Below are 25,661 nucleotides of genomic sequence, written 5' to 3'. Positions count from 1 at the left end.
AATTTGAATTTTGATTTGTAGGTTTATAATATCTATAATGCTACGTTATGATATATGTTATAGACTTGAGTATAGTTTCAAGTAGACAATAAGATAAACAAGTATAATCAAGTATTTACTAATTTCTTCAATTATTTTGTTAGAAAATAGAAATATTGTTTTTAAAAAAAATTATCAACATCTGGATCAGTAGTTTCAGTATTGGGGGAGAATATTCAATTGTAAACATCTCACCTGTTATTTCCCCACCTAGGTTATTTTTAGTGATCGGACTAGGTTTTGGCTTCATTTCTCCTCGCTCCTGAACCTTTTGAATTTTTCAAATGCCTTCACTCGATCTTCATTCTACTTTAAGAAAAAAACAAGTTGAGTTCATTACTATCCTGGTCAAGTTCCTTTATTCATTTATACGGTACTTGTTACATGCCCCAGTTGTTTAATTTTCTAGATCTGCCACTATTTACGAACACAAGTTTAGGAAAGCTTATGGTTTAAACACCAAAAGCAGTGTTTTTTTCTCGACCATTGATGCACCCCCACCATGATAATTAGTCCTATTATCAACAACTCCATTCGGGTGCCAAAACACACACATATATCGATACATGATATATATTATGTACACTCACATACACATATACATGTTCATTTATCATTACAACCAAAAAAGTGTGGCCATATGCAAGCCCGTCCCTGGGGAAGGGTGAGAGAAGGGCGCTTGTCCAGACCAAAAAAAAATATTAGGGCCAATTTTTTTAGCATATAGTAATAGTCCAAGAAACTTAGTACACAAAGAAACCTAAAATGTTTTAATATTGTTAATTCTATTCATACCCTCTGATATATGAGTAATGTCACCCCTATACTTATATTGTTACTTGTCTCCAAACAACTAAAATGACAAAAGTAAGACAGAACATGGATAGAGCAAAGTTAAAACAATATCTATTCCATTCTTCTTCTTTTCTGTATTTCTTTTTTACATTCAAAAGATTTGTTCAACACATTAACAATGTTACCATTACCATCTTATTTTGCTTTAGTTTCCCATAGCCGTTAAATCGTTAACTTATTACTAGAACCTCTGTAACTAAACCATTTACGTTTACCAGGCTAAACTAAGATTCTCTTTATTAGACTCAATCCATGGGACTTAAGATTCATAGGACTGCACATGGGTTTAACACTTGGCTTTCCTCAAATATTGATTGTTATTACTCTTTTTCCCCAAACTTGCTTATGGCCTCATAATATTTGTCGTTGATTGCTTTTTCTGTCTTTCTTTATTGTAGCAATATATTTTATGCTACAACAACAACTTCATTGGTTTTCTTCTTTTCTGAACTTTTGTGTATAGTTGCACATTATTATAGCACGTGTTCTCAATAACTCCACTCCCAAACATTGAGAACAACAATGTCCTCATTGCACTGTTAGAATATATGGAGAGTTAGAAGGGTAGGGAAGAAGTGGTTGGGAAAAGAGAATAATGTATAGGCAAGGGTATACAAAAAATGGCATGTCATTTCGTAAGTCTTTGTGGATGAATCAAGTTATAACCCAATTAGGCAATTAAGGATCATTTTATAGCTCTAGAAGCAAATCGGTAAGCAAAAAAAGGCTAGTTTCAGAATGCTTAACAGTTTACTTGGAGTATAAAAACTTAGGCTAGTACAAGATGTAGGCTCGGTGATTGTTAGGCTTCGTGGAGTTTAAGGTACGGATTCTTACCTCTTTATTTGTGCTTGTCGATCACATGTGTATAGGTATATAGACTCTTGGTTCAATTGTGTTGGCTTTATTCGTATCTAATTATATGAATTTCTTTAACGTCTTTCGAGTCGTATTTATTGGTTTCTCGACATTCTTGGAGGTTCAACCTCAATTGATTCATGTTCACTAGTTGATATTGCCATTAATTAAATGTGGCTTGTATTACGCTTTCGCTATCGAACAATATGTGATATTTAATTTGATTTTGACTTTGGCATCTTGTTTTTCCTAGTCTTTTGAGACCATCTCTAATAATTATGGATAATCCCTTATTTGACTTCGACACCATTCATAAATTCACTATAAACTTTGTTATGTCGCATGCATTGTGACGATTTGATTCTAGGTACTTCGAGCTACTAATCACCTATGGGGGTACCATAGGCACATCATTGTGGCACGGATGGCGTGACACTAACCGTGGCGGTATATTTTATTCATGGCATCTCCTCTTTTGTGCTCTTGTGAGAGCTGGTTTTGGTGTGATTGATATGTTGTTTAGGAGGCGTATGAGTCTGTCCTAGTACATGTGATTTGTTTGTAGGGTGGATGTTGGTATAGTGTCCAACGCACATCTTACATTTAATTAGTAAGTGTGGATCTGCAGTCCAACGTACAAGCATATGGACTTATGTTTGACACTTGTCCCACAGATTGATATGCAAGTGTATGCATTTTTGAGCTCAATTTGTCTCATCATATGTTATTCATCTTATTAGAATATTTGTTGGTTTCTTAAAGTTTTAGTAATCGTATTGTCTTACATCTTGAAATCACTCTTTGCACGTTTGTATTATCTTTTTGTGTTATATTTGTTTATCCTTGCACTGGGCGTTTGGCTCAGCCTTTCTTTTCCTTCCTCATGGCAGGTAATTAGAGGGGGTTACTAAGACTTCAAGAAGGAGAGTTGATCAGGTTCTCGATTGCAAGAGGTTATATGAGGTTTATTGCTACTTCAGTTACCATTCAATTTATTTCTATTATTTTTTTACTGAAAAACAAAAACAAAAGGTTATTTTTTCCACAATCAAATCTACAAAAATTTGTGAGGGGCTCATCTTTGTACTCATTCAAATTCTATTGAGTGGTTCATCCTGGTTAAATATCCACTGAAAGCTTTTGAAAAACTGATCATCTTGATTTATATAAGTATTTCCATGATATATCAAAGTCCTCGAGTCTGCAAAGTTATCTTTACAATTCATATGTTATTTACGTTCAAATTAGATCTTAAAAATTCCAATCAAAGCACTCCTTGGATCGAACAACAAAAATATATAAATTTGTTATACAAAACTCATCTTAAATCAAAAACCCTTGTTCTGAAAACAAATTGAATATGGTGTACAAATCAATGAAGGATGATAAAGGGGACATCTCAAGATTGGCTATTCCAATTGATTAAAGTTTCTTGATCTTTACATAACGGGCGACAGATTTGGGTTGAGATGTGTAGATGTAGCAGGATGGATGGAGAAAGAAAGAGGGATTTAGGAGGAGAAAACAGGTGTAGTGGGCGGTGATGTAAGCTAGGGATCTATCGTTGTTGAGAACCTATGGGATTCACTTTTCATGGGGGAGAAAAGATTACCGTCTTTGTTGAGAAAGGAGGCGGTGGCGAGAAAGAAGGAGGTGGCAATTTCTAGAGGTGGGGGAAAGGTAAATGCATTGAGTTTTTTGAAAAGGTGGGATTAATGAGGTTGAAGTGGACCCTACTATTTTAGCAGCTCTGAATTAGGCGGTTTCAAATTTGTTGCCCAACATTGTATCCCAAGGAGTGGGGGTAACTTAGTAGCACTCTACTGGGGGACCCCCCACCACCACCAATTTTTGAAACATCGGGAAACGGTTATCCAAATCAAACTGGAGGTACTAGTGGGGCAACACTAGATGGGGTCGTTCATGTATGGCTTAGGAGGTTTTAGAAACAAAAGCCTCAATCATTCAGCTTACGACCGACTCTAGTTGATGCAAAAAATTGGATCGCTCACATACAAAAGATTTTTGAGGTTCTCCGATCTCCAGAAGTGCATAAGGTTAAGTTAGTGGTGCACAAACTTGAAGGATATGCTCAAAGATGGTGGGATGCGATCAAATAGGCTAAACGTAATGCATATATTGATGCCCTCTCGTAGATGGGACTCCATGAGGTGTTCTATCAGTAGTACTTCTCTACTACAGGGAAGAATGCATTTATGAAAGTACTCCATAGTTTGCCAACGGGATGATGAGTCTGTAACAGAGTATTTCGTGAGGTTCTTGAGATTGCAGGTTTTGCAGGGTCGTTAGCACTGGGACATCATTTGAGCAGGCTGAAAAGTTTTAGTCAGCAATTCATTACAGGTACGTTCCAAACTGATTAACGAGAAGTTTACTGATGTGGTGCAGGCGGCAGATGCTGCCAAGAACATTGAGATGGGGCGACAAGACTTTGTGGCATCCAAATCAAATAGTGGTAAGAAAAGAAGTCGAGATGGGCAACATATTCACCAAATGGGGCAACCAATTTAGCATCAGGGAGGTAACTATGGGAATTAGTAGGGACAAAATAGTAACAAGCGTCAAGGGCAGTAGCAAGGTCAGAATCAGGGTCAGAGATAACGTTGGAGAGTAGATCAAGTTCTCTATTGCAACAGGTTATAAGAGGTTTATTGCTATTTCAGTTGGTATTTAATTTATTTCCGTTGTTTTTAGACTAGCTTTTTGCCAAGTTTTATGTTTGGATTTAACTGATTCTTGGGAGATAGTTGAAGTTATATAATTGTAGTTTTTAATTGTTTATTGAAGACCTTTTTTTGGAGGTTTTTACATCGGTTTCATTATGTTTGAAGTAACCTCCCTTCGTTTGGAATGGGGGTGTTACATATGTCTTATGATCAAAAGAATTGTCATAATTACGTCCAAGAACCACTAAAGCACCTTTGATGCGCTTCAAAAAGGAATAAACATTTAACAAGTAATCACACAAGAACTTCACTGCAGTTCTTTCAAATATATGAGAAATATTTTTCTTTAGTTTATTGAAGCTAATAATCTCAACATGTTTCCACACACAACAATTGTCTACCTTCAACAGAGAATACTCTATAATGATGAAGGAGATTACTTATCTAAAACATGTCCTTCATAAACTAAGGGGCCGTTTACCAAACACTTACCTGGTAAGTGCTTACCGGTAAAATTTAACACTATTAGTTACTTACCGGGTAAGATTTTAGTCCATCAAAACGACATTGTATGCAACAATTCAATCGGTAAGTGCTTACTGTGGTAAGAGTCGTCGTCCTTACTTACGAGGTAAGACTCATGGTCCTTGTCTCGCTCTTACCGGGTAAGATTCTTAGTCCTTACCATATTCATGCGGTGAGGTAATGTGACTTGGTAAGCGCTTACCCGGATAAGTGTTTGGTAAATGACCCCTAACTCTCAAGAAAAATCACTAAACAACACCAAATGGCTTAATGCAATGTAAGAAGAAATTGAGTCTTTGGGATCTTGTTCCACTACCTAAGCGATCGGGCCATCGGATGCTAGTGGGTGTTTAAGGTTAAGGATGATGGAAGAACAAAGATAAGGCTAGTGGCAAAGGATTTTGCTCAAAGAAAAGGCATTGAATACGATAACATCTTCGCACCGATGGTAAGACACATCTCCATAAGAGTATTGCTTTCCATATTTGATCGCAATAAGCCTTCTAAAAAGCCACTTAAACTAGCAGATCCAATGCTGCAACTTTACACGAAGTACAAACAGTCCACCCATAAGGTCTAATTAGCCTACTATTGGAATAAAACATGTAAAATTACAACTTTAGTTCCATGAAACAATAAATGAAAAATAATATAATAAAAATGACTCAAGATTGGGATAAAAGGGAAATAAGCCAACTATAAATGACGTAATGGGTATTTTAAAAAATCCTTTATATAAAAAAAAGAAGATTGTCCAAATGATGAAAAAGTTAATAGAAGATGTTAAAAAATCCTTTATATGAGCACTATTAGAAGCCTCGTCTACGTAATGGTGTATACATGACCCTATCTTGCACACTCGATAGGCATGGTGAGTCGGTTCATGTCAAATCTGGGTAACCACATCGGAAATCAGTAAAGATGATCATAAGATATTTCATATTTGAAGGGAACTCCCAAGGGCATGGTATGGCTTTGTTCTTGGTCTTGTTTAATAGATGTCGAGTGTCGCTTTCCAGCAAGCGAGACAGATGACGATTCTAGAAAACTTTATTCATGAACTAATCATTAATCCATTGAATCAATTTTCAACACATTGAAATACAAAATGCCTCATGATAACTTGTTTAGAAATACAATATGTTGGTGTTTAACGTGGTGTTGTATAGTTCACTTCACCGGAGACGGTGAATGACAACTGAGGTGAGGAAGAAAGGTAGTCGGAGTAGACAAGAGTCGTGGCTCTGCTCAGTTGCCAAGGGTGCAAATTGGAGAGGGGGGCATGGGCTGGTGGGGGGAGTCGAGTCATAAAAATATTTAATAAAATAAAAAATAAAAAAAGATCAAAGTACCTCTTAACGGATTAAAGTTAGCGTTCGTTAACAAAAAAGACCGATTCCAGATACTTTTATAAATGATGGTGATCATCTTCTATTTTCGAAACTATATGAAATGATAAAACAGAGACAAATTATTATTTTTTTTTATTAACTTAGATATTCAACCCGCTATGCGAGCCGACTAATCCCAGGGCGACCACCTGCTTTACAGATAGCCCGGAGTCACCACATTTGAATCTTCGTGGCCACAAGAGAATTTTATTGCTATTTGGATTTGAACTTGAGACTTCCTGGTATTTTTGACTTTTAAAGCAAAGCTCAAACCAATCAAGTACCACCCTTGCGGTTAAAAAAACATAGGACAAAATCTGTAGTTTACTAAAAAGTTATATACATAAATGTTTAAATAGCAAGTATTTACAATCACCATTTGCCAATGCTTATGTCAAAAGGTCCAAAAAGCCCTCGCTTGGGACCCTCTGTTGTGCAATCCCCAATTTCCATGTACGCAATTTAGCATTGTACGATTGGAAGATTTAAAAAACCCTAATTCCTTTTTCTTGATTTAGGGCATTTTATACGAGGTTTTTATTTGAAGGATATGCCACAGAATTCGTCTAAAAAACACGCATCGAACCAGCAGCTGGACGTCAGTGGACCCACCCCCAAATCACAGCGCACCAAAATGGTTCGATCTTCAGATGATAATGAGAAGAAGGTAAAATCTTTACTTATGTTACAGAATGCAACCATCTCCAAATTGTTAACCGTAATAGTATCATACATAATGTAGAAATGTGTTTTAACTGAAAACAGCTTTTGATTCCGTGTTTTTCATGCATTTTTGGGCAGAGTTTAACTTGATAGTTTAGTTATGCTGTGATTATGCTTCTGTTTGTTTATTCTTGCTGTAATAGCTTTTGATTCCGTGTTTTTCATGCATTTTTGGGCAGAGTTTAACTTGATCGTTTAGTTGTGTTGTGATTATGTTTCTGTTTATGTATTCATACTGGTTTTCGACATCATTTTGTCTTGATTAATATGGTTTATGGATTTCTCTGAAGATTTTCATCAGAAATTTAATTATGTTTTAATTTTATATCGTTGATGAATAATTAACTAGTTAATATATTTGAGAATTTTTTGCTTTCAGTTACATGTGAGTGATGGGTTGGGGTCACAATATGAATGAGAGGATTATATATGTTGAAATAAAGTGTTTAAACTGCATATGCTTCATGGGTTTACTCAGGATCTTAATCAAGAAGTTAAACATGGTGAAAATTGTTTTCTTTTTTCTTTTTCTGTAAGCTGTTTGCTTTTCTAGGTGATTTTGGAGAGTAGCTTATAGATATCAAGAAATTACTATTGTTGATTACATATTAATGTCTTGGTTAAGCATGTTAAAACTAGGGTTTTTTTTTCTTTTTCTTTGGTTACATGATTGTTGAAAGGTTTCTCTAGATGATAAGAAAAGATAATGTTTCTGATTATAAGTCACTGAGGTATCTTTGTGCAGAACTTGGTCAAGAAGCTTAAAGATGTTGAAATTAGTGTTCCAATTGTTTATGGTAACGTTGCATTCTGGCTCGGGAAAAAAGCAAGCGAGTGAGTGTTCTCAAGATTTTGTTTTGAAGATTGTCGTTAGGTGTTGAATAAATGCCAACTTGAAGTCTTATGATGTAACCTTTTGGTTTTAGGTACCAGTCTCACAGATGGACAGTTTATGTCAGGGGAGCAACTAACGAGGATTTGAGTGTAGTGGTAAAACGAGCCGTGTTTCAATTGCATTCCAGTTTCAATAACCCAATGCGGGTCGTGGAATCTCCCCCATTTGAGCTATCAGAGTCGGGCTGGGGTGAATTTGAAATAGCTATTACCCTTCATTTTCACAGTGATGTTTGTGACAAACCACTGCACTTGTTAGTTCCTTCCTTATTCTTTGTCTTTCACTACAGTTTTTTATATATTCATGTGTAGGCTTCAATTTCTATCCAAGACTGTTGCATCTTGAATTGTATGAATACAGTAGAATACGACCATGACTTAAAGTTGCAATGTACAAGCATTTACAGCTGTGCATAAATGTAGAGATAAATTTAGGAACCATCGCATCATTTGTGGACTTTGGTTTTGAATTCGACTTCTAGAATAGGGGTGGAACATATTTAATAGGCTGCCCCAAATTGCACCAGTCCCCTATAGTAATTACATCCTGAATTTGATGGATGCCAAACCATTCACAGATATCACCACTTGAAGTTATATCCAGAGGATGAATCTGGTTCTATGTCAGTTAAGAAACCCGTGGTTGTGGAGTCATATGATGAAATTGTTTTAGCTGAGCCATCGGAGGGTTTATTCGCACGTGTTCAGAATCATCCGGCGGTAGTTGTGCCTAGGCTGCCTGCTGGCTTTTCTCTGCCCCCTGGTGCGTTGTTTCTATCCTGTGATGGGTATTTCTCTTTGACGTCATCTTCTAAACATCCCTGGGTTTTCTTGTATTTCCAGCTGATGATGCAGACAAAAGGAAGAGGATTGATCCAAAGGATAATCCTCTTACACAGTGGTTTACAAATTTTTCGGAAGCAGATGAGCTCCTAAAACTTGCAGCAGCTCGTCAGCAGGTAACTGCAAACTTTTGATCTTTGCATGACATTTGAATCATTCGCTTGCCAGGTCATACAAAAATCATAATATCAGCTGGACCTCAAAATGATCAAGTACTTAATATTAAAGTCAAGTAGAATAGTAAACTTCACGCCAGTTATGCCTTTATTGAGGAACATCAATCGGGGTTGTTGATCAATTTTGTGTCCCTCATCGTTTGATTACTATGATTGGGAGCAATTTTTGCCCAACTTGGTCAGGGCTCATTCTAAAATGTGAAAAATCAATTGGGAATAGCGATTCAGGTTTCACAATCCATTTGTAGATACTTTGATTCATTTCTTGGGGAATTATGCTGGAAATTACATGGAAGTAGACATAAGGATATTCAAAAGTGAATGAGCTAATTTCAAATCCTCTGCAAGGTATTATCTTGTGACTAGCCAGCCCAAGTGGCACACTCTAGTGCTAAATTGTTTTAATAGGATGAGTTGATGACTATTAGTAGTATTACTATGTAGATGTTAACATCTTTGAGGCATTGGCCTGTGCTTTTAGCTATGTACGTGATAGCTATGAATCGCATGTGTTCACACAGTGGGCACAAAGTCCCCACATTGGCGGTGCAAGTGCACGCCGACACTATGATCGCTACAAGTAATAAAGTGGTATAGTACCAAGTTCGTTCCCACAGGGAATGGACTACTGAGAATCAGAGAGTTTCATGAACTTCTTAAGCACGTTGTGAATAAAAGTCAAGTTTTTGTTGGTTGAAATGCTTGAAAGACGAAATAAACTTATGATTTAAAGATGGGTATGGGTGTAAGTTTTTCTTAAGGCAACCGTAGTAACAAAATGGTCAGATACTTCGTGTATCACATAATTGTTTATAAAGATCTTGATCTCTCGAAAGTGAACCTTTATAGACTGTGCTCACAAAGTGCCCACAAAGTGTCCACCTTTGCTGATTCGTAATCTTGCCGATTTAACTAAGTTTGATATATAAAAATCAAGTCCGATTAGTATAAAGATTTATATCCAAATCTCTTTGTGATTTAAAACTCGACTAAAGTTTGAACCTTAGTAAATCATACAAAACCCGTATCTCTACGTGATTATCAAAGACTTTCTCAAATCTTTGTGCATCACTTAAGCCGTAGTTTGAACTCACCCATCTCTGGGTCTAAGGTCTAATAATAATACTTCAAAGTGATCGGCTTATCCGCGTTGAGTTTTAAGTCTCGTCTTAAGTGACCAAGCTTAAGAATTAGCAACGATGGCAACACCCAAGTGTTGCCTATTAGCCTTAAGTTTGACTCACATCCACACCCAATGAGGTGATTCGCTCATACTAGAATTGAAAAACACGGTGAATAAATACTTGGAAAATGCTTGCATTAAAATAAGATTGACAGCTTGGCCACAGAGGTTAGGCTGTGGACAACAAATTACAATATAGAAAATTGAAATACAAAAGTTAAATGCTAAAAATTAAATTTTACACTAAATCTCTATAAATGAACTCATATGATAGCTCTTGGTTGAAGATGGGATGATCCTTTAATGTTTGCACCATGCCTCTTTATATATGAAAAGTTGAGGTCTTTGTCCAATGGATGAAACATTTTTTAATCATTTTAGTACAAAAGGTGTTTTCTATTTATCCCATCTTTTAGAGATCTTCAGATCACTTCAAATCTTCAAAATGCTGTACCCATAGACCAGATAAAAGCAAAGCATTTATTTGTCCAAAAGTAGCACCGAACATGCTCAGAGTGGGCAAATACTGTCCACAGTAACGTCCTTTTTAGCACAAAAATCAATCCTTGGTAATTCATCACCTCTTAAGAACAAGTTAGACAAAATGAAAGAGATAGAAGCAAAATGGGTAAATAGAGTGCTACAAAAGCCTAGAAAAGAGTAATAAATAACTCCAAAAAATGAGAGTTATCAGTACGCTAAGGCCTTTGTCAGAGAGAAGATTGAATTAGCATGTGGTTTGATGACCTTCTCTTTCCCGTTGCTATTAGGTTTCAACCTTCTAATTGATGATGTGGTTGTTGCTAGTTAGAGCCTGGTTGTAACCAAAGGGGGAACACTTGTTATTATAAGTTTCCTTTTCTATTGTAAAGACCATTCGCCGTATTTTTGTATATCGAAATTAGTCTCATTAATCATGAAGCTTTTTAAGTTCCTATTTTAGGCAACTTCATTTTTGAAATTGTGTGATGCAAGCTATGTTTTTTGAAGTATATGATATTTATATTCGGTAAAATACTCATGCACACTTCTCACTTTTGGCGAGGTCTGAACCCTTAACGTTCTGAGCAACTAGGCTCTACAAGCAACCTGCATACCGTTGTGCCAACGACCCTTTGGTGATGCAAACTATATTCCTGGTAAGGGAATACTGATGAATGTCATAGAATCCAATTCCAAGCTTTTAGACTTTGTCATTAGTCTTATCTCTACCCTGAGGCCTTGACATGCTCTTTACTTTATCAAAGGATGCTTACCTGATGTGTTTAATAATATCTATGTAATTCCATTGCAAAGTTAATATTTGTAGTTGTCCACATTTTGAGTTATACCCATCTTTCTTTATTATCATACCCCAATAGTTGATAAAGGTATTCCATAAAGGTAGAAAGCGTAAGTGGAGCCAAACATCAAGTGACATTTTAATGTTTAATCACCTAAGCAAGGATAAGCGTGAACCATAAGTAGTTTGTGTGTGTGTATATATATATGTATATATGTGTGTATAAAGCGTCAAGCGGAACTAGGCATTTCAAGTGAAATTGTGAACTCGGGAGCTTTGGCTATTCGAGTAGACATGCTGTGGTGTTTTAGTATAGACAACAGAGAATGGTGATCTGCCCAAAGCACTAGGAATGCACAAAATCCGACAAACCGACCCAACCAAACCCAATACCTAATTGATACAAAATTTCGTCAAACCGCATCTACTGGGTCAGAGTTGGGCCAGGCCAATGAAACCCGACCAACCCGATAAACCGCATCATGCCTTCAACAGCTTTACCCTGCATATGGCAATTGCTTATATGCCCTTATTTGTAGCCATAATGCAAAACACATACACATTTTATCAGTGGCTGAGCGACGATTCAAATCACAGACAAACCTAATTCGTGATATGTTCTATGCTGATTGCTCAACATCTTCAAATCATGTTAGAGTTTCTATTTCTTAATCCAAAATCAGAGCTTAGAAAAGTGATTTGAAGATGTTGAGTAATCAATTTAATTAGCATACAATTTATTGCCTCCAGATTTACCATGCGATTGAATACAGTTCTGATTGTCTCTCCACCATTGACCCAAACATGTTTCACATTGTTCGCACTATATTTTTCATGCCACCGTCATTGATGATAACATCAGATTAACATCCTAGTATGGTGTGCGAGGGTCTCTCCTTCCCTTTTTACAAATGCAACATCCTTATGATGTAGTTGTGAAAATTTTCACCCACACTGCTATCATCCCATTCACTATCTTTTTCTTCTCCATCGGACCTGCAATATGCATCTCCGTCATCATCAGCGTTTTCCACAACATCAATATAGGTTGCTTTTCTAAGAGTGCAGTCGTTCGATTTATGTCCTGGTTTGTTACACTTGAAACACTTAAGGTAGGTTTGGCATAGGGATTAGCCGATTAGGTTGACATACTCTACAATCAAAATTAGTAATTTGCATAGGGACGTATGTATTCAATCGCTCAAAATCAAATGGTCACAACTTACAATTGGAAGGCTGATGATCTCCTTAGGCTTACACTTAATGGTATACATCAAAACAAAATGATTCCCTATCTCCAAGCTTCTATTTAACCCCTCTAACAATTACTAGCAGCTTGGTCCTCCCCCATTCATGCTAATGTGAATATGGGGTGGTTTTATTAGCTACCTTTACTGTCGAGTGAGTGGTGTTAGTTCTAGTAGACCTGGATCCTTTTTTTCCGGTTCTTGACTCTGCAATTAATCAAGACTGCTTCTGCGATTGATCAAGTCGACCTGTGTTTTGAAATTGCTTCTTTCGATTGCAATCAATTGCGTCAATCTTGAAGTCCAATTCAAGGCAACGGGATTCAAGGTGGAGCGACAACTGAAATTGGTGATCGATTGGTTTTTTGGAATTGAAATTGGTGATCGATTGGAGACTCGCAATTTGAAATTGGTGGGCGACTGTAACTGGGTGATCAATTGGCGACTAGTGTTCGATTCAAGGTGGAGGGCGACTGGAATGACCTCCGACTGGAATTGGTCATCCTTTGGTGATCGAAAGCACTTGCCTTGATTCAATCAAAGATTTGAGTCACAAATGATCAAGATCGACAAGTTTATTGGGAAGAATAATTTCAGCTTATGGCGAATTAAATGAGAGCTCTCCTAAAATAGCAAGGAATTTGGACTCCTTTGGCTGCTGAAAGACTGCAAATATGGCCGACACCGAGTTTAATCAACAAGATGAGAAGGCTCACAACACCATCTTGTTGACCTTGGCCGATGAAGTGATTTACGAGGTCACAGATGAGGAGACTGTCGTATCTTTATAGATGGAACTTGAAAGTCTTTACATGACAAAGTCTTTAACAAACAAGTTGTTAAAGCAAAGGTTATTTTCGCTTCGAATGAAGAGGGGATGCCATTGTCGGAACCAGGTCTGCACAGGAACAGAAACACACTCTAAGTACGCAAGTAAAATCAAACAGAGACTCAATGTTGGGGCAATTTTCTGGGATTTATTTCTCAACCGAATGATAAAAACTTTCTACCTGATTACAAGGAAAACTACTATTTAAAGCTGCAAAACAACTAATAAACTAGAAATGAAAATAGGGAAACAGTAAGCCACGTACTCCTAGGCTATAGGTAACCCACTACCCATTATTCTCCACCAAACTCGGTCAACTCATGACCAAGTCAGAATTACGGTTTGACACTTCTCCCCTTAATTATGATTTGTACCTTCAAGCTTCTTGACTCCTAGAAGATCTTTCATCTTTGTAAGCTTCACTCATGGCAATGCTTTGGTCAGAATATCAGCCCACTGTTCTTCTCCACTTATGTGCTCTACACAAATCAATTTCTTTTCTACCCATTCATGGATGAAACGGTAACGGGTGTCGATGTGTTTGCTCCTCCCGTGGAACAATGGATTTTTCATGAGCTCGATTGCAGATTTGTTATCCACATATAACTTGACCCTTTTTACTTCACAGCTGGTCAGATCTTGCAACAGACCTCTCAACCACAATGCTTGACATGCTGCCGATGTTGCGGCCATAAACTCTGTGAAACTCTGATTCACAGGAAGACAACGCCACTGTACGCTGTTTTTGTGAACACCACGTGATTAAATTACCTGAGAAGTAAAATGCCATTCCGGTTGTGCCTTTCCCATCATCTCAGTCCATACCATGGTTGTTGTCGCTGTAGCCAACCAGCTCCCCATTTCCTCCTGGTCAATATACGAGACCATCGTTAACCGTCCCCTTGATATATCTCAAGATCTGTTTTACCGCTTTGAGATGACTCTCTCTTGGCGTTTCCATGTATCTGCTGATTACTCCAACCGAGTAACCAAGGTCTGGCCTCGTATATCAAGTATTGTAGGCTTCCAATGAGGCGTCGATATTCTGTGGCGTTCACTGGCACCCTTTGTCGTTCTTCGTCAAGCTGCTTTTTGGTTCCATAGGACACTTCGAGGGGTTGCAATCAACCATTCTAGTTGTTTGTAGTATCTTTCTTACATACCCAGCTTGATTGATCTTGATGTTGTTTCTATCTTGTTGAACTTCAATCCCAAGGTAGCAAGACAGCTTCCCCAAGTCACTCATATCAAATACCTTCTGCATTTGTTTCTTAAAAACTTCCACGTGCTCCTCACTTGTACCTGTCACGATCAAGTCATCAACGTAAACACCGACTATCAACATCATCTTTTCCCTTTGAAGCTTGTACACTGCCTGTTCTTGAGGGCACCTTTGAAAACCCAACTTCTTAAGTGTTTTGTCAAGCCGAACGTTCCACGCCCTTGGTGCCTGTCGTAACCCGTAAAGGGCTTTGTTTAAACGATACACCATGTGCTCTTTTCCTGCAATGGCAAACCCAACAGGCTGTGAAACATACACCTCCTCTTGTAAATCGTCGTTTAAGAAGGCTGACTTTACATCGAGGTGGTGGATCTTCCACCCTTTCACTGCTGCAAGGGCCAACAACATTCGAATCGCGTCACCGGTGCGAAAATTTCATCGAAATCAACCCCCTTTCGCTGCACGTATCGCTTCGCGACCAACCGGGCTTTGTGTTTCGTTACATTATCAGCTGCTTCTTTCTTTAATTTGTATACCCATTTCAATCCAATAGGCCTGTGTCCACGAGGTAGAGTAGTCAAACTCCATGTATGATTCTTCTCGATCGATTCAAGTTCTTTCTTCATTGCATCTTGCCAATCTCGATCGCACGCTGCTTCTGGGTATGTTGTAGGTTCATCTCCAGCAACCCTCAACTCATCTTGTTCAACTTCCACCGGTTGAGCTCTAGCATAAATGTCAGATAACGATCGAAATCCTTGAATAGGTGTATGATCATACGCTGAAGGACTTACATTTTGGCTATCACCAAAAGATGTGATTGATGTACCCCCTGAGTGTGGAGATGAATTCGATCGACCAGCTGTGGTACTACCGGTTGCTGTGGAAATTGACAACAACGTCAATGGCGTCGGTGGGTCATGTGCATCCAATTGAGGAGTAGGACTTCCATCTTCCTCGCCAATTGGAATTTGGTCTCTTGTTTCTTCCTCTATCACATAATCGATTGGCACCTTTATCCATTCTGGTTTTGTCATGAGTTCACAGTCTTGGGCCACAACCCAATTCCATTTGACCTTTTCTTCGAAAACGACATCCTGAGTCACCACCACTTTGTTCTCTCTAGGATTAATCATGCGATAAGCTTTACTCCCTGGTTCAACACCCAAATACACCATTGTTGTGCTACGATTACTGAGTTTCGTGGACTGATTTGCCGGTTTCTTTACGTGTCCGACACACCCGAACACCTTCAAGTGCTGAAGTGTGGGTTTCCTTCCCTTCCAACCTTCGTACGGAGTCATATCCTTCACCCCCTTAGTTGGAGTTCGATTCAAGATATAAACTGCATGTCGAACTGCTTCTCCCCACAATGTATCTGGTACATTCATTGTTTTTAACAATGACCTCGTGGCTTCGAGAATGGTGCGATTACGACGTTCCACCACACCGTTTGGTTGTGGAGAGTAAGGAGTTGTTAGTTGTCTGTTAATCCCTTCTTGTTTACAAAAATTAGCAAATTGTTGGGAGTTCAACTCCCCCCTCGATCGGTCCGTAAAGCTTTCAACTTCAAGGGACTTTCATTCTCAATGTGTGCCTTGAACCTTTTTGAAAATTGTGAAAGCTTCATCTTTCGACTTGATCATGAAAACCCACATATATCGGCTATAATCATCAACAATTAACATAAAATAGCGATTACCCGCCATGGATGACGGGGAGATTGGACCACATAAATCAGCGTGCACCAATTCAAGAGGCTTACTTCCTGCCACTGTGCTTCTTTCGGAAAAGGTTGTCGAGTTTGCTTCGCAACCATACACCCCCCCCCCCCCCAAAGCAGACTGGAAAGGGTCAGGTGTGGGCTGTCGAGAGGTTTTTGGGCTGAGGCATTAAACACGGTTTGTTACCGATGAATAGGTCTCCGACAATAGCAATTGGTTGTAAAACCCCTATTGAAATGTGGTTTGGTAAGCCAGCTGATTACACGAATTTACGGGTGTTTGGTTGTCCTTCATACTACCATCTCTAGTAATTTCTTAACATTTACTTTTTATTTATTTCCCCTATTGTTGCATACAAAACATACTATTTGTTTTCCGGTTAATGTAAGTGGATCCGGACACTTCCAACCATTGTACGCCTAGAATTACATCCGAGTTTCCTAGGTTAATGGGAAAAAGTTCCTTCATGATTTTCAGCCCCTGAAGGAAGAGTTTATACCCCCCCCCCCTTTTCAGACATACCCCTTTCCCAGTAGTGATATCCCATGTTCCCACAGTTATTCCATAATTTTCAGTAGTCTCCATGGGTAAACGCATCTTATCTACTAAGGCGATGAAAGTAAAATTGTGGGTTGTACAACTATTAATGAGCACCACAATTTGTTGTCCTTGGATGGACTCCACTAACTTCATTGTTTTAGGATTAGTAAAACTATAAAACTAACCCCTAAATTTAAGTGTACCTCTACTCTCTGTTTCATCTCACCAAGCTCCATTTTGTTTGGTTCAGCTTACTGCTCCATGGTATTGGCTTCACCTTTGTAGTCATGTAAAATGAAACATCGACTTTTTTTCTCTTGCATTTGTGACTAAAGGCATACTTATTATATCACGTCAGTAACATAGACCTTGTGACCTTTGTTGCTGTAATTCAATGTTTGACAGTCTTGATACTCCATGCCTCCTTTGGTTGCTCTCCCCACCATTTTGTCAGTACCTGGTGCTTTTGTTTCCTTTGATACTATGGTAGATCTCAGCCACTTATTGGAGTACCTACTAGGGCTACTATGGTTCACCACCTTGTTCTTTCTTCCATCCTAAGATGCTATTTCCATTGCTTCTCCCATGCTCACTGGAGAGAGTAACCTCAACTCTGCCCTAATGCCCGTGTTTAAGCCATTTATAAATTGATTTCGAAAAACCTCTTTTGAAAATACCATCTAAGGGAGTGGCCAGAGAAACAAATTGCTTTTTGTACGCACCATGCCCAACTGCCTTGCTATGCTGTTATAGTGGTGAAAATAAAAAATTGCCGTCCGTACCGGTATTTGAAATAGCGGTTATAGCGGTGGTATAGCGGTCCAAAAATAGCGGTTCATATAATATTTCTTAGAATTTTATTTATATATATATATATATATATATAATATGTATGCATACATAAAAATATCATATGCATTAATTAAAAATATAGTTTCAACATCAAAACATCAACTTAAAATAAGTTTCACAAAATAAAATAGGAAAATTGTTCATAAACGAGCTAATCGCAAGCAATAGGTTCAACATCCGAGTCAACGTTATCTAATACATTCATTTCTTCATTTAGGCTAGCTTCCCAATCTTCCCTTCATCTCCAATGTGATCATCATCATCATCCCTATAGCGCTCCCTTTTACTTCTTGTACTTGGCCCAACTTGTTCTAAAGAGGTCCAAGCTAAAATATCAGAATATCAGTTCGCAATTTCACCTCAAATATCGTCAACTGCGCCGCTAATATCGGAAACGCAATTTTCGCTGCAATTGGACCACTAGAATTTTACTTATAGTCCGCAATCCGCAATTGACAGCATAGCTGCCTTGTTGCTCTAAAATTGTTCACAGAGTGCTCCCTTGCCATAGAATGGAGTTGTTTTAAAATCATTGGTTTTAACCCCTCCCATCACGTTATTGGGCATCGTTTATGTTCCCGTTGGAACCATCTGTGAGCGTCTTCTTTAAAGGCAATAATAGCAACTTCAATTTGTTCATTCATAGTCAAATGGTTGAGGGAGAAGTATCTCTAAGCATGTAAAACCCAACCAATAGGTCGCCTCCATTAAAGATTGGAATTTCTAATTTTCGCTCTTTCAACGCAAAGAAACTGTCCGTCTCCGTTGACCAACCTTTTCGTTTTCTTGACCGTCACTATTTAATGGACCTTCACCTTCGTAGGGTTGTTCATAAAGTTGCTTATCCTGGCTTCCATTTGCTTCCTTCTGCGATTTGATCAACCATTTCAATTGCTTCATCACTTTTTGCATGTCTTCCTTTAACAAATCCACATCTTTTTTTTACATAGTTCATCCTACCCTCCAATTCTTCTACTTGCAAGGCTATGTTTTTGGTCATCTTAGGTTTGTTTCACTCTTGTATCAATTTGATGTATTCGACAATCAGAATTAGTATATTGCAGAGATAAGTATGTATTCAGTCACTCAAAATTCAATTGTTACAATCGGGTACCAGCTTTCAAGAGGCTAGTGCTCCCCCCAAGCTAACGTCTATGAAGTACGTCTAAACAGAATGCTATTCCCTCTCTCCAGGCTTCTTTCTATTTAACCCCTCTAACAACTACTAACAGCTTGATTATCCCCCCTCCCTTGCATTTACTATTTATTTACTCCCCCTATATTGCATATAAAACACACTAACTCCCCCTTTCTATTTCTTGTTGTTACGTCAGACATAAGTAATTTGAATGGCCCGTTTATCACAAGTGTCATCCGTGTGAAGCCACTCATACTTTGTGTTTATTCGTAATCTTCCTTTTTCTCTTCGCCACATGTACCACCTTATCCTTATCACTAGTTGTCGTGGCCTTAGTGTCATTTCCAGTGTAATTTTTATGAGGGTGGTCCAATCAACCCCCTTTCTTGTCTCAATTGCTCAGTATTCAAGGTTAACTTTCCTGATTGAGATAAAGTATGTATCACTATCACCTGCACTCCAATTTCCCAAAGGGCTCCTCTTTGACCTTCGACTACTTGGGATACCGGCTGCCCTTCTTTCTCGTGCAAATCATTTCATGTTGCTAACCTAGTGAAATCTGTGTACTACTTGTGTGTGTGACCTTTATAACATCTTTGGTACTGCTGAAATTATATCTGCTCATAAGCCTCTGTGGAAGGAACCTGCGGATCAATAATCGTCTCAGTCTTACCTGTTTTCGAACCAGGGTTTTGCCTTCAGAGATTCTTCTATACTGCAGTCATTCCCACCCAGCAGAAGCATCACCTTTGAGCTTGCACCCAACCTATACAGTTAATAGCCGCTATAGTGGAGAAATAGCGGATAGCGGTCCTGGCCAAAATAGCTGTGTATTATAGCGGTACCGCAAATAGCGGCCGCTATTACCGCTATGGACCGCAATTTTGATACCAAATAGCGTTTGCTATTACCGAATTTTCTTTTTGGGCTCTTTTGGACTCCTTTTTTTTTAATATAAATTCTATTTGGGCTTTTGTTGTGTCATTTATATGGGCTATTTAGAGACAAACTTAGGCCTGCAAACAAAATGGAAATGGATTAAATCAAAAATAGAAACAATTAGGTCAAACTTTGGTATCAATTCCAAGTCCAAAGCTATGCTCATTGTTCCAAGTCCAAAAAGCCTCAATAGCTCGAGTTCTCTTCTCGATTCCACGGTTCCATGGGTTTTCTATTGGAGTTTTCTTCTCGAGTTTTATCCTCTTCTCGGCAGCACAGCTCCTATTACTATGTTGCTTATGTGGTTTCAATTGTTTGACTTGATATGTATTAGACATACAATATTTTAAGTTTTGTATATATTCGTATGAAATTTTTATGAACTAAGTTTTTTTCCCGGTATATCACCCGATAACCGCTATTTTAAATAAAGGTCCCGACCGCTATTTCCACAATGGACCGCGTTAACTGCTTAGTACCCAACCAACTCAACATGCTTTTCTATTGGGACCACCATATATTCAAAGAAGTGGTCCACAGCTCCTCTTCTAATAGGTGCATTCATAGGCTATGCTGAAGATGTCCAAACCTTCTCAAACTGTGTTACCTTTGCTTCTCCTCTACCATTGTCACTCAAACCTTTCTCTTTTATATCCTTGTTCCTAAGTCATCCAAGTTTGTTTTCTTATTTTTGCGTATATCAGTGTGAACCCGATGCAAATAGGGATGCATTGAATTTGCTCGAGGAAGTATTGACGGTTCATAGGTTCAAGGAACTGCACTTCTGTACATGAGGAAACACGAGCATCACCATGTGATATCAATGAGTTGAAGTTCAAAATGTGCTTTCTTCCAATAACTCGATCTGTAAAATGGCAAATACTTCCATTGACAAAACTCTCATGGTAGTTGGTCAACTTTTGGGCACTGAAAGCATACCAAAGGAACTTGATGGAATCTTCTTGGAGCTTGTTATTGTTATTTTCCAAGTTGTGGAACATAAAAGCTTTGCTCATTCTTTTGTGGAATGTTGTACCCTTTATAAAGTTCCTTTCACGACATGCAGATTTTTAACTGTAAATAAGTGTTGTTTTTAGTGTGTATTCTTTTCCAGAAGGCACCCTTACCAAGTCAATGTACCAATTTTATCACTTTCTTTCATGATAGCCTTAGTAACATACTTTTTTCGCAGTTGGATGAGTTGGCCAACAATATCAATGACTGCCAATAGACACACTAGCTTCTGACTTGTTGGTAATTGTGCCACAAAAACCCACGACACAACAAGCCAGTACTTCCTAAAATCGCAACTTTTTCCAGGCTACAGAAATAAAATGGCTGACTATACCTGTATATATTAATGTGAAACCAAGCAAAATCATTGCTAAACCACTGAACAAATGACATTTAAAGCTAACTGGGGACATTGTTTTTATGCCTTTAGCCTGCCTGCCATATTCCATGATCCAACTAATTAGTTTGTACTGATAAAATTTTTGAACCGATCATTTTATTAATGTCAAAATCTCTTTGTTTTTTGGTATTAAGACTTGGCCACGATTTATGATCAGGCAGAAATAGGAGGCTCACTGCAGGCTTTTCTAGCGTAGTTTCCACAGAACAATTTAACAAATGATCCAACTAATCAAGTGATCTTGAAAGTTCTCTTATTTTAGATGTCCCTACTGTATGATGCAGACCCCTTTTCACCTTGTTTTGGGAATCCAGGGATCTTTTCATATGCACATTCCATGTTTCATTTTGAACTTCTGTTTACTGACTTCATTATCATGTAAATTGTTAGTGACCATATTAGAACACCATAGCTTCAAGCATATGCTTATTTGATAGCATAAAGAACTGTGTTCACACCATTTGCATTCTGAGAATCAGAAGATATATAGATACATATATGGGTCATTACATTCGTTGCCGATATGCTGGTACTTGGTAGCTTTTCTTGAATTCTATGTATCTTCTAGTCCACTTTGTTAAAACCTGGGAAACAAAGAAAAGGAAATAGTAAATAAAGATATGCAGTTCATATATAAGTATGTGAATTGCATATTCTTAGATAAGCTTGTTACTTATTATAACAGATTTATTAAAAAGGGTGATCTAAATGCAACAGTGTGGTGGGGGCTGGGGGGTCTCTATACTTGGCATTTCCCTTCATTTCTGTCAGATTGATGTATTCACTGTAAGAATCGCATTTCATTCTATCACTAATGTCTAAGCCCATTGTGTTTTGCTAGATTATATTGAGAATATCGAGGAAGATGCCAAACGTAATTTGCATACAAACACTTCCCTTCTCCTCTCAGTGAACTTTGGAACATTTGTGCATTAGCATCACCGTTTCTATAAATAATACCCTATATCAACAGTGGCTCTTGATGTTTACCATTAACTTACTTTCTCTATCATGGAGAAGAAGAGTACTTCTGATTATGGAAATTCGAACCTTCTACTTTCCAATTATTTAAATTGATTTTTATGTTCTTAGTTTTTTAAAATTTGAACATAATTTCTTGATCCAGTACACATTGTTATAGTTCAATGTGATACTCATTTTATAATCTACAACCAAAATCTTTTAACCTGTGACACAGGCCGAATATTAAGAAATCATATTTTGATTATTTTTCACACAGGCCGAATATTATTTATAGTAATTGAATTCATGTGTCAGCACTTTTTAAATCATAACCTTATGATAGATATGATGTTACATAATGACCTGTTATATTTAAAGCTTGCTTAGAAACATGTGCTTTATGACAACCATTGGATGGCCAAAAGTGGTGCTTATGTGAAGAAATTTATCTAGTAAGTAGTGTATAGTTGCAGCTGACTATGTTAAGCTTTTTTTGTAAAGAAAAGCACCAAAAGAGATGCAAATATTGCTTAAATAGTTGGAAACCGGAAAGGCTTTTGTTGCTTAAATAGCTGAATAAAGGAGAAAGTTCTGTTTTCTAACACAAAGGATTATACCATCCCCCCACCCTCTCCTTCCAAATACCCCACCTCCGGGTCGAATATACTGTGCTTGTGGGGTTTGCTTTTCAAAAAGGCCTATTTTGTTTTTGACAAACGAAAAGCCAAAAGGATCACTTGATTTGACACGAAGAGAGTTGTAGATATTTTGTTCTACTTTTTGGCCTTGAACCTCATGAGAAGTATGCCAGGAAGCTTCCTAAATGAAAAGTGAACTTTGGTAGCCATTTTTTAACTTTTTTTCTTATTTGATTAAACCACGCAATATTAAACTGTTAATTTACCATAGCAATTTCGTACCATCTTCTAAATTCATAAAAAAGACGGACTGAATGACTGCTTAATGTGTTTGTGTTTGAAGTTATCTACTGCATTGATGTTAAGTTCTTGTATTTTTCTTTATCTGATCTTCCTAACCTGTGAATGACTTAAAAGCGAACTGCATTTCATCTCTCACATTAGTGGTCCAATACCCAAATCACAACGAACATCCATAATTGGAAATTCTAAGTGCCGATTTTAAGTTTAAAAAGAATAGGATGACCTTGATGCACCAAGGCTGTGTGACCTTCCAAGGTTTGGATAGAAGTCATGTATCTTGTCTTTCTGCATCTTAGTTCGTTACTCCAACTTGTGACTTTCTAGTCTCAAATGAGTAACCTTAGTAGTTGTTTCAAGGCTTGCACCCCTACCCTTGAAAAAGGTAAATGATGACATTAAAAAATAATAATATTAAAAAGGACTGAGAGGGAATACCAAAATTCACTTTATAAACCACTTTCCTCTATTATATGTAAAATAAAATATAAAAATAGTGCCAAGCCGACTTTTGGGAATGTGTTGATTGTAACGTTGTACGGATTTTTCATGATGGAAGTGGATGGTGTTTGGTTAAATGGGGTACATATAATTTGTTTGGCATAATCAGCCCTAAATTATGCAGAAATTTAGTGATTACCAATTGATGGAAAGTGATTGAGCCTTTTCTTGTAATGTAGTGTGCTAATGAGTAGGCACAAAGTTTAAAGGTTGTTTGTTATCTGTAGCTGTAGGTGGTGCAACTGCAACCAAAATTAAACACGTAACTAATTGATAAACTTCCTTTCTTGTGTTCAATTTTCTCCCGGATTGGAAGTAAGTGCGATATTTGATTTTAAATTGACTTTCTGTTGGACATGAATTGGAGCCACTTCATGTGATATTTGATCCATTCACAATCTTGCTTACAGAACTAGAGAAATGCACATGACTTTTGACAAGGACATAACTGATTAGGATGTGAAAGAAAATCCTCTAAGCAAACGGAGTGATGTATGCTCATCATTTAATGCTAAACTCTTGGTTTTTGTTTATTATTAACTTCAAATAGACTAGTTTGTTGGATCACACACAATGAATTGTGCTACTAAAAGTTGTATCCTAACACGCAAAATACACAGCTCATTGGGTGGACCTTGGTTTGACACATGAACTCATTATAAAACTTATATTTAATTCGTAATAACTTGTGGAATTTGACACGATTCTGCTTCTGAAGCCCTATCCTCACAAAACATAGGGCTGCTGGTTGGACCTACAAGGGGTTTGTGTTTGGAATGAGTAGCGTTCTGCAAACACAATTTACCATGTTGGTTTCTACAAATGCTTGGTTATCTGCTTGTACTTATTTCATGAATCTCTCCATATGTTTCATCCACTCATCATAGGGACGCAAATTTACATATGATTTACCACCTCAAATTTGATATTCATAAGAATTTTCACTCTAAAAATTTCAGATATTAATGTTATCAACTTTGTCAAAAAAACTGATAAAAACTTTTACCATGCGACCCCCCCTCCTTGCCCTCTTCTCTCCTTGTTACAATTTTTTTATTACTTTGTAGGTGCAAGCTCAAATTGCAAGAGTGAGGCGGCAGTTAAGCTTAATCGATGGCCAACATCAACAGTCAAAACCACCCACTGAGCTATGAAATGTACATTACTTTCCCTTCTAATCCGGAAATTTTTCACTTGCAAAAGGCTCAACTAGATAAATCCGTAATGCACCCCCAATCCCAACCCCGCTTTATTGTTGTACTTCTTTTACCGTTATTTTAGAAGAGGCGACCAACAGCATTGTAATTCCATTGAACAGATACAGTTTATGTGAAAAGATAGCTTTTTTGTTTTAAAAGTTCATGCTCAGTTGTGAGATTTTCTGCTTGTGGATTTATATTCCTTAATCCCTGTCAAAAGCTAGATGATGGATTCCCTAAAAAGGGCATGTGGATAAAAAGGATATATCATTTTCTTGGCATATTCTGTACTTTTGATTCTTTTTTATACACACAAGTGATCAATATAAAAAAAGCTTGCTGCTTTATTTTCTTCGCAACTACAGTGATGGTAGCTGAACTAATTCCCCAAGGTACAGTTTTTTTCGGTTTAGTACTTTCTAACGGTCAAATCATTTCCATGTGCCTTCTGTTCCATCACTTTTGATGCTTCTTTTCCTTGAGATTTTGCAGGTAATGACGAAGATTTTGGTTTCTTGATCTGTCTAGCATCATGCATGTGCTCTAAAAAGAAAAGGCATCATCCCATAATTCATTATGTTTGTTACCGTCTTTGTAAATTTTCATTGCTGTGTATAATTTACCAAGTTCGTAGAAGCAGCTGTGTCCTTAAAACCCACAAGAAATATGCTACATACTACATTGTTTTACATAATGGTG

General features: G+C 37.6%; 1 protein-coding gene across 3 annotated transcripts; it reads left to right on the top strand.

Annotated features, from left to right (window-relative positions):
- The first annotated feature begins 6,856 nt into the window (after positions 1 to 6,856).
- On the top strand, positions 6,857 to 25,661 carry LOC112525206 (transcription initiation factor TFIID subunit 14b-like). Of its 3 annotated transcripts, XM_025135222.1 has the most exons (7): positions 6,857 to 7,022; positions 7,824 to 7,912; positions 8,005 to 8,226; positions 8,551 to 8,735; positions 8,816 to 8,931; positions 24,831 to 24,920; positions 25,455 to 25,661. In XM_025135222.1, the coding sequence occupies exons 1-6, from the start codon at positions 6,906 to 6,908 to the stop codon at positions 24,915 to 24,917; spliced, it is 816 nt and encodes a 271-aa protein (XP_024990990.1). In that variant the 5' UTR covers positions 6,857 to 6,905; the 3' UTR covers positions 24,918 to 24,920; positions 25,455 to 25,661. The 3 variants fall into 3 exon arrangements, with proteins under 3 accessions (XP_024990990.1, XP_024990989.1, XP_024990988.1); XM_025135221.1 differs by lacking the exon at positions 25,455 to 25,661 and having other exon boundaries at positions 24,831 to 25,138; XM_025135220.1 differs by lacking the exons at positions 24,831 to 24,920; positions 25,455 to 25,661 and adding an exon at positions 20,652 to 21,008.

Source organism: Cynara cardunculus (assembly GCF_001531365.2).
Source record: "Cynara cardunculus var. scolymus isolate 2C chromosome LG 13, CcrdV1, whole genome shotgun sequence".
NCBI lineage: Eukaryota > Viridiplantae > Streptophyta > Magnoliopsida > Asterales > Asteraceae > Cynara > Cynara cardunculus.
This window is presented reverse-complemented; position numbering and strand designations above follow the sequence as displayed.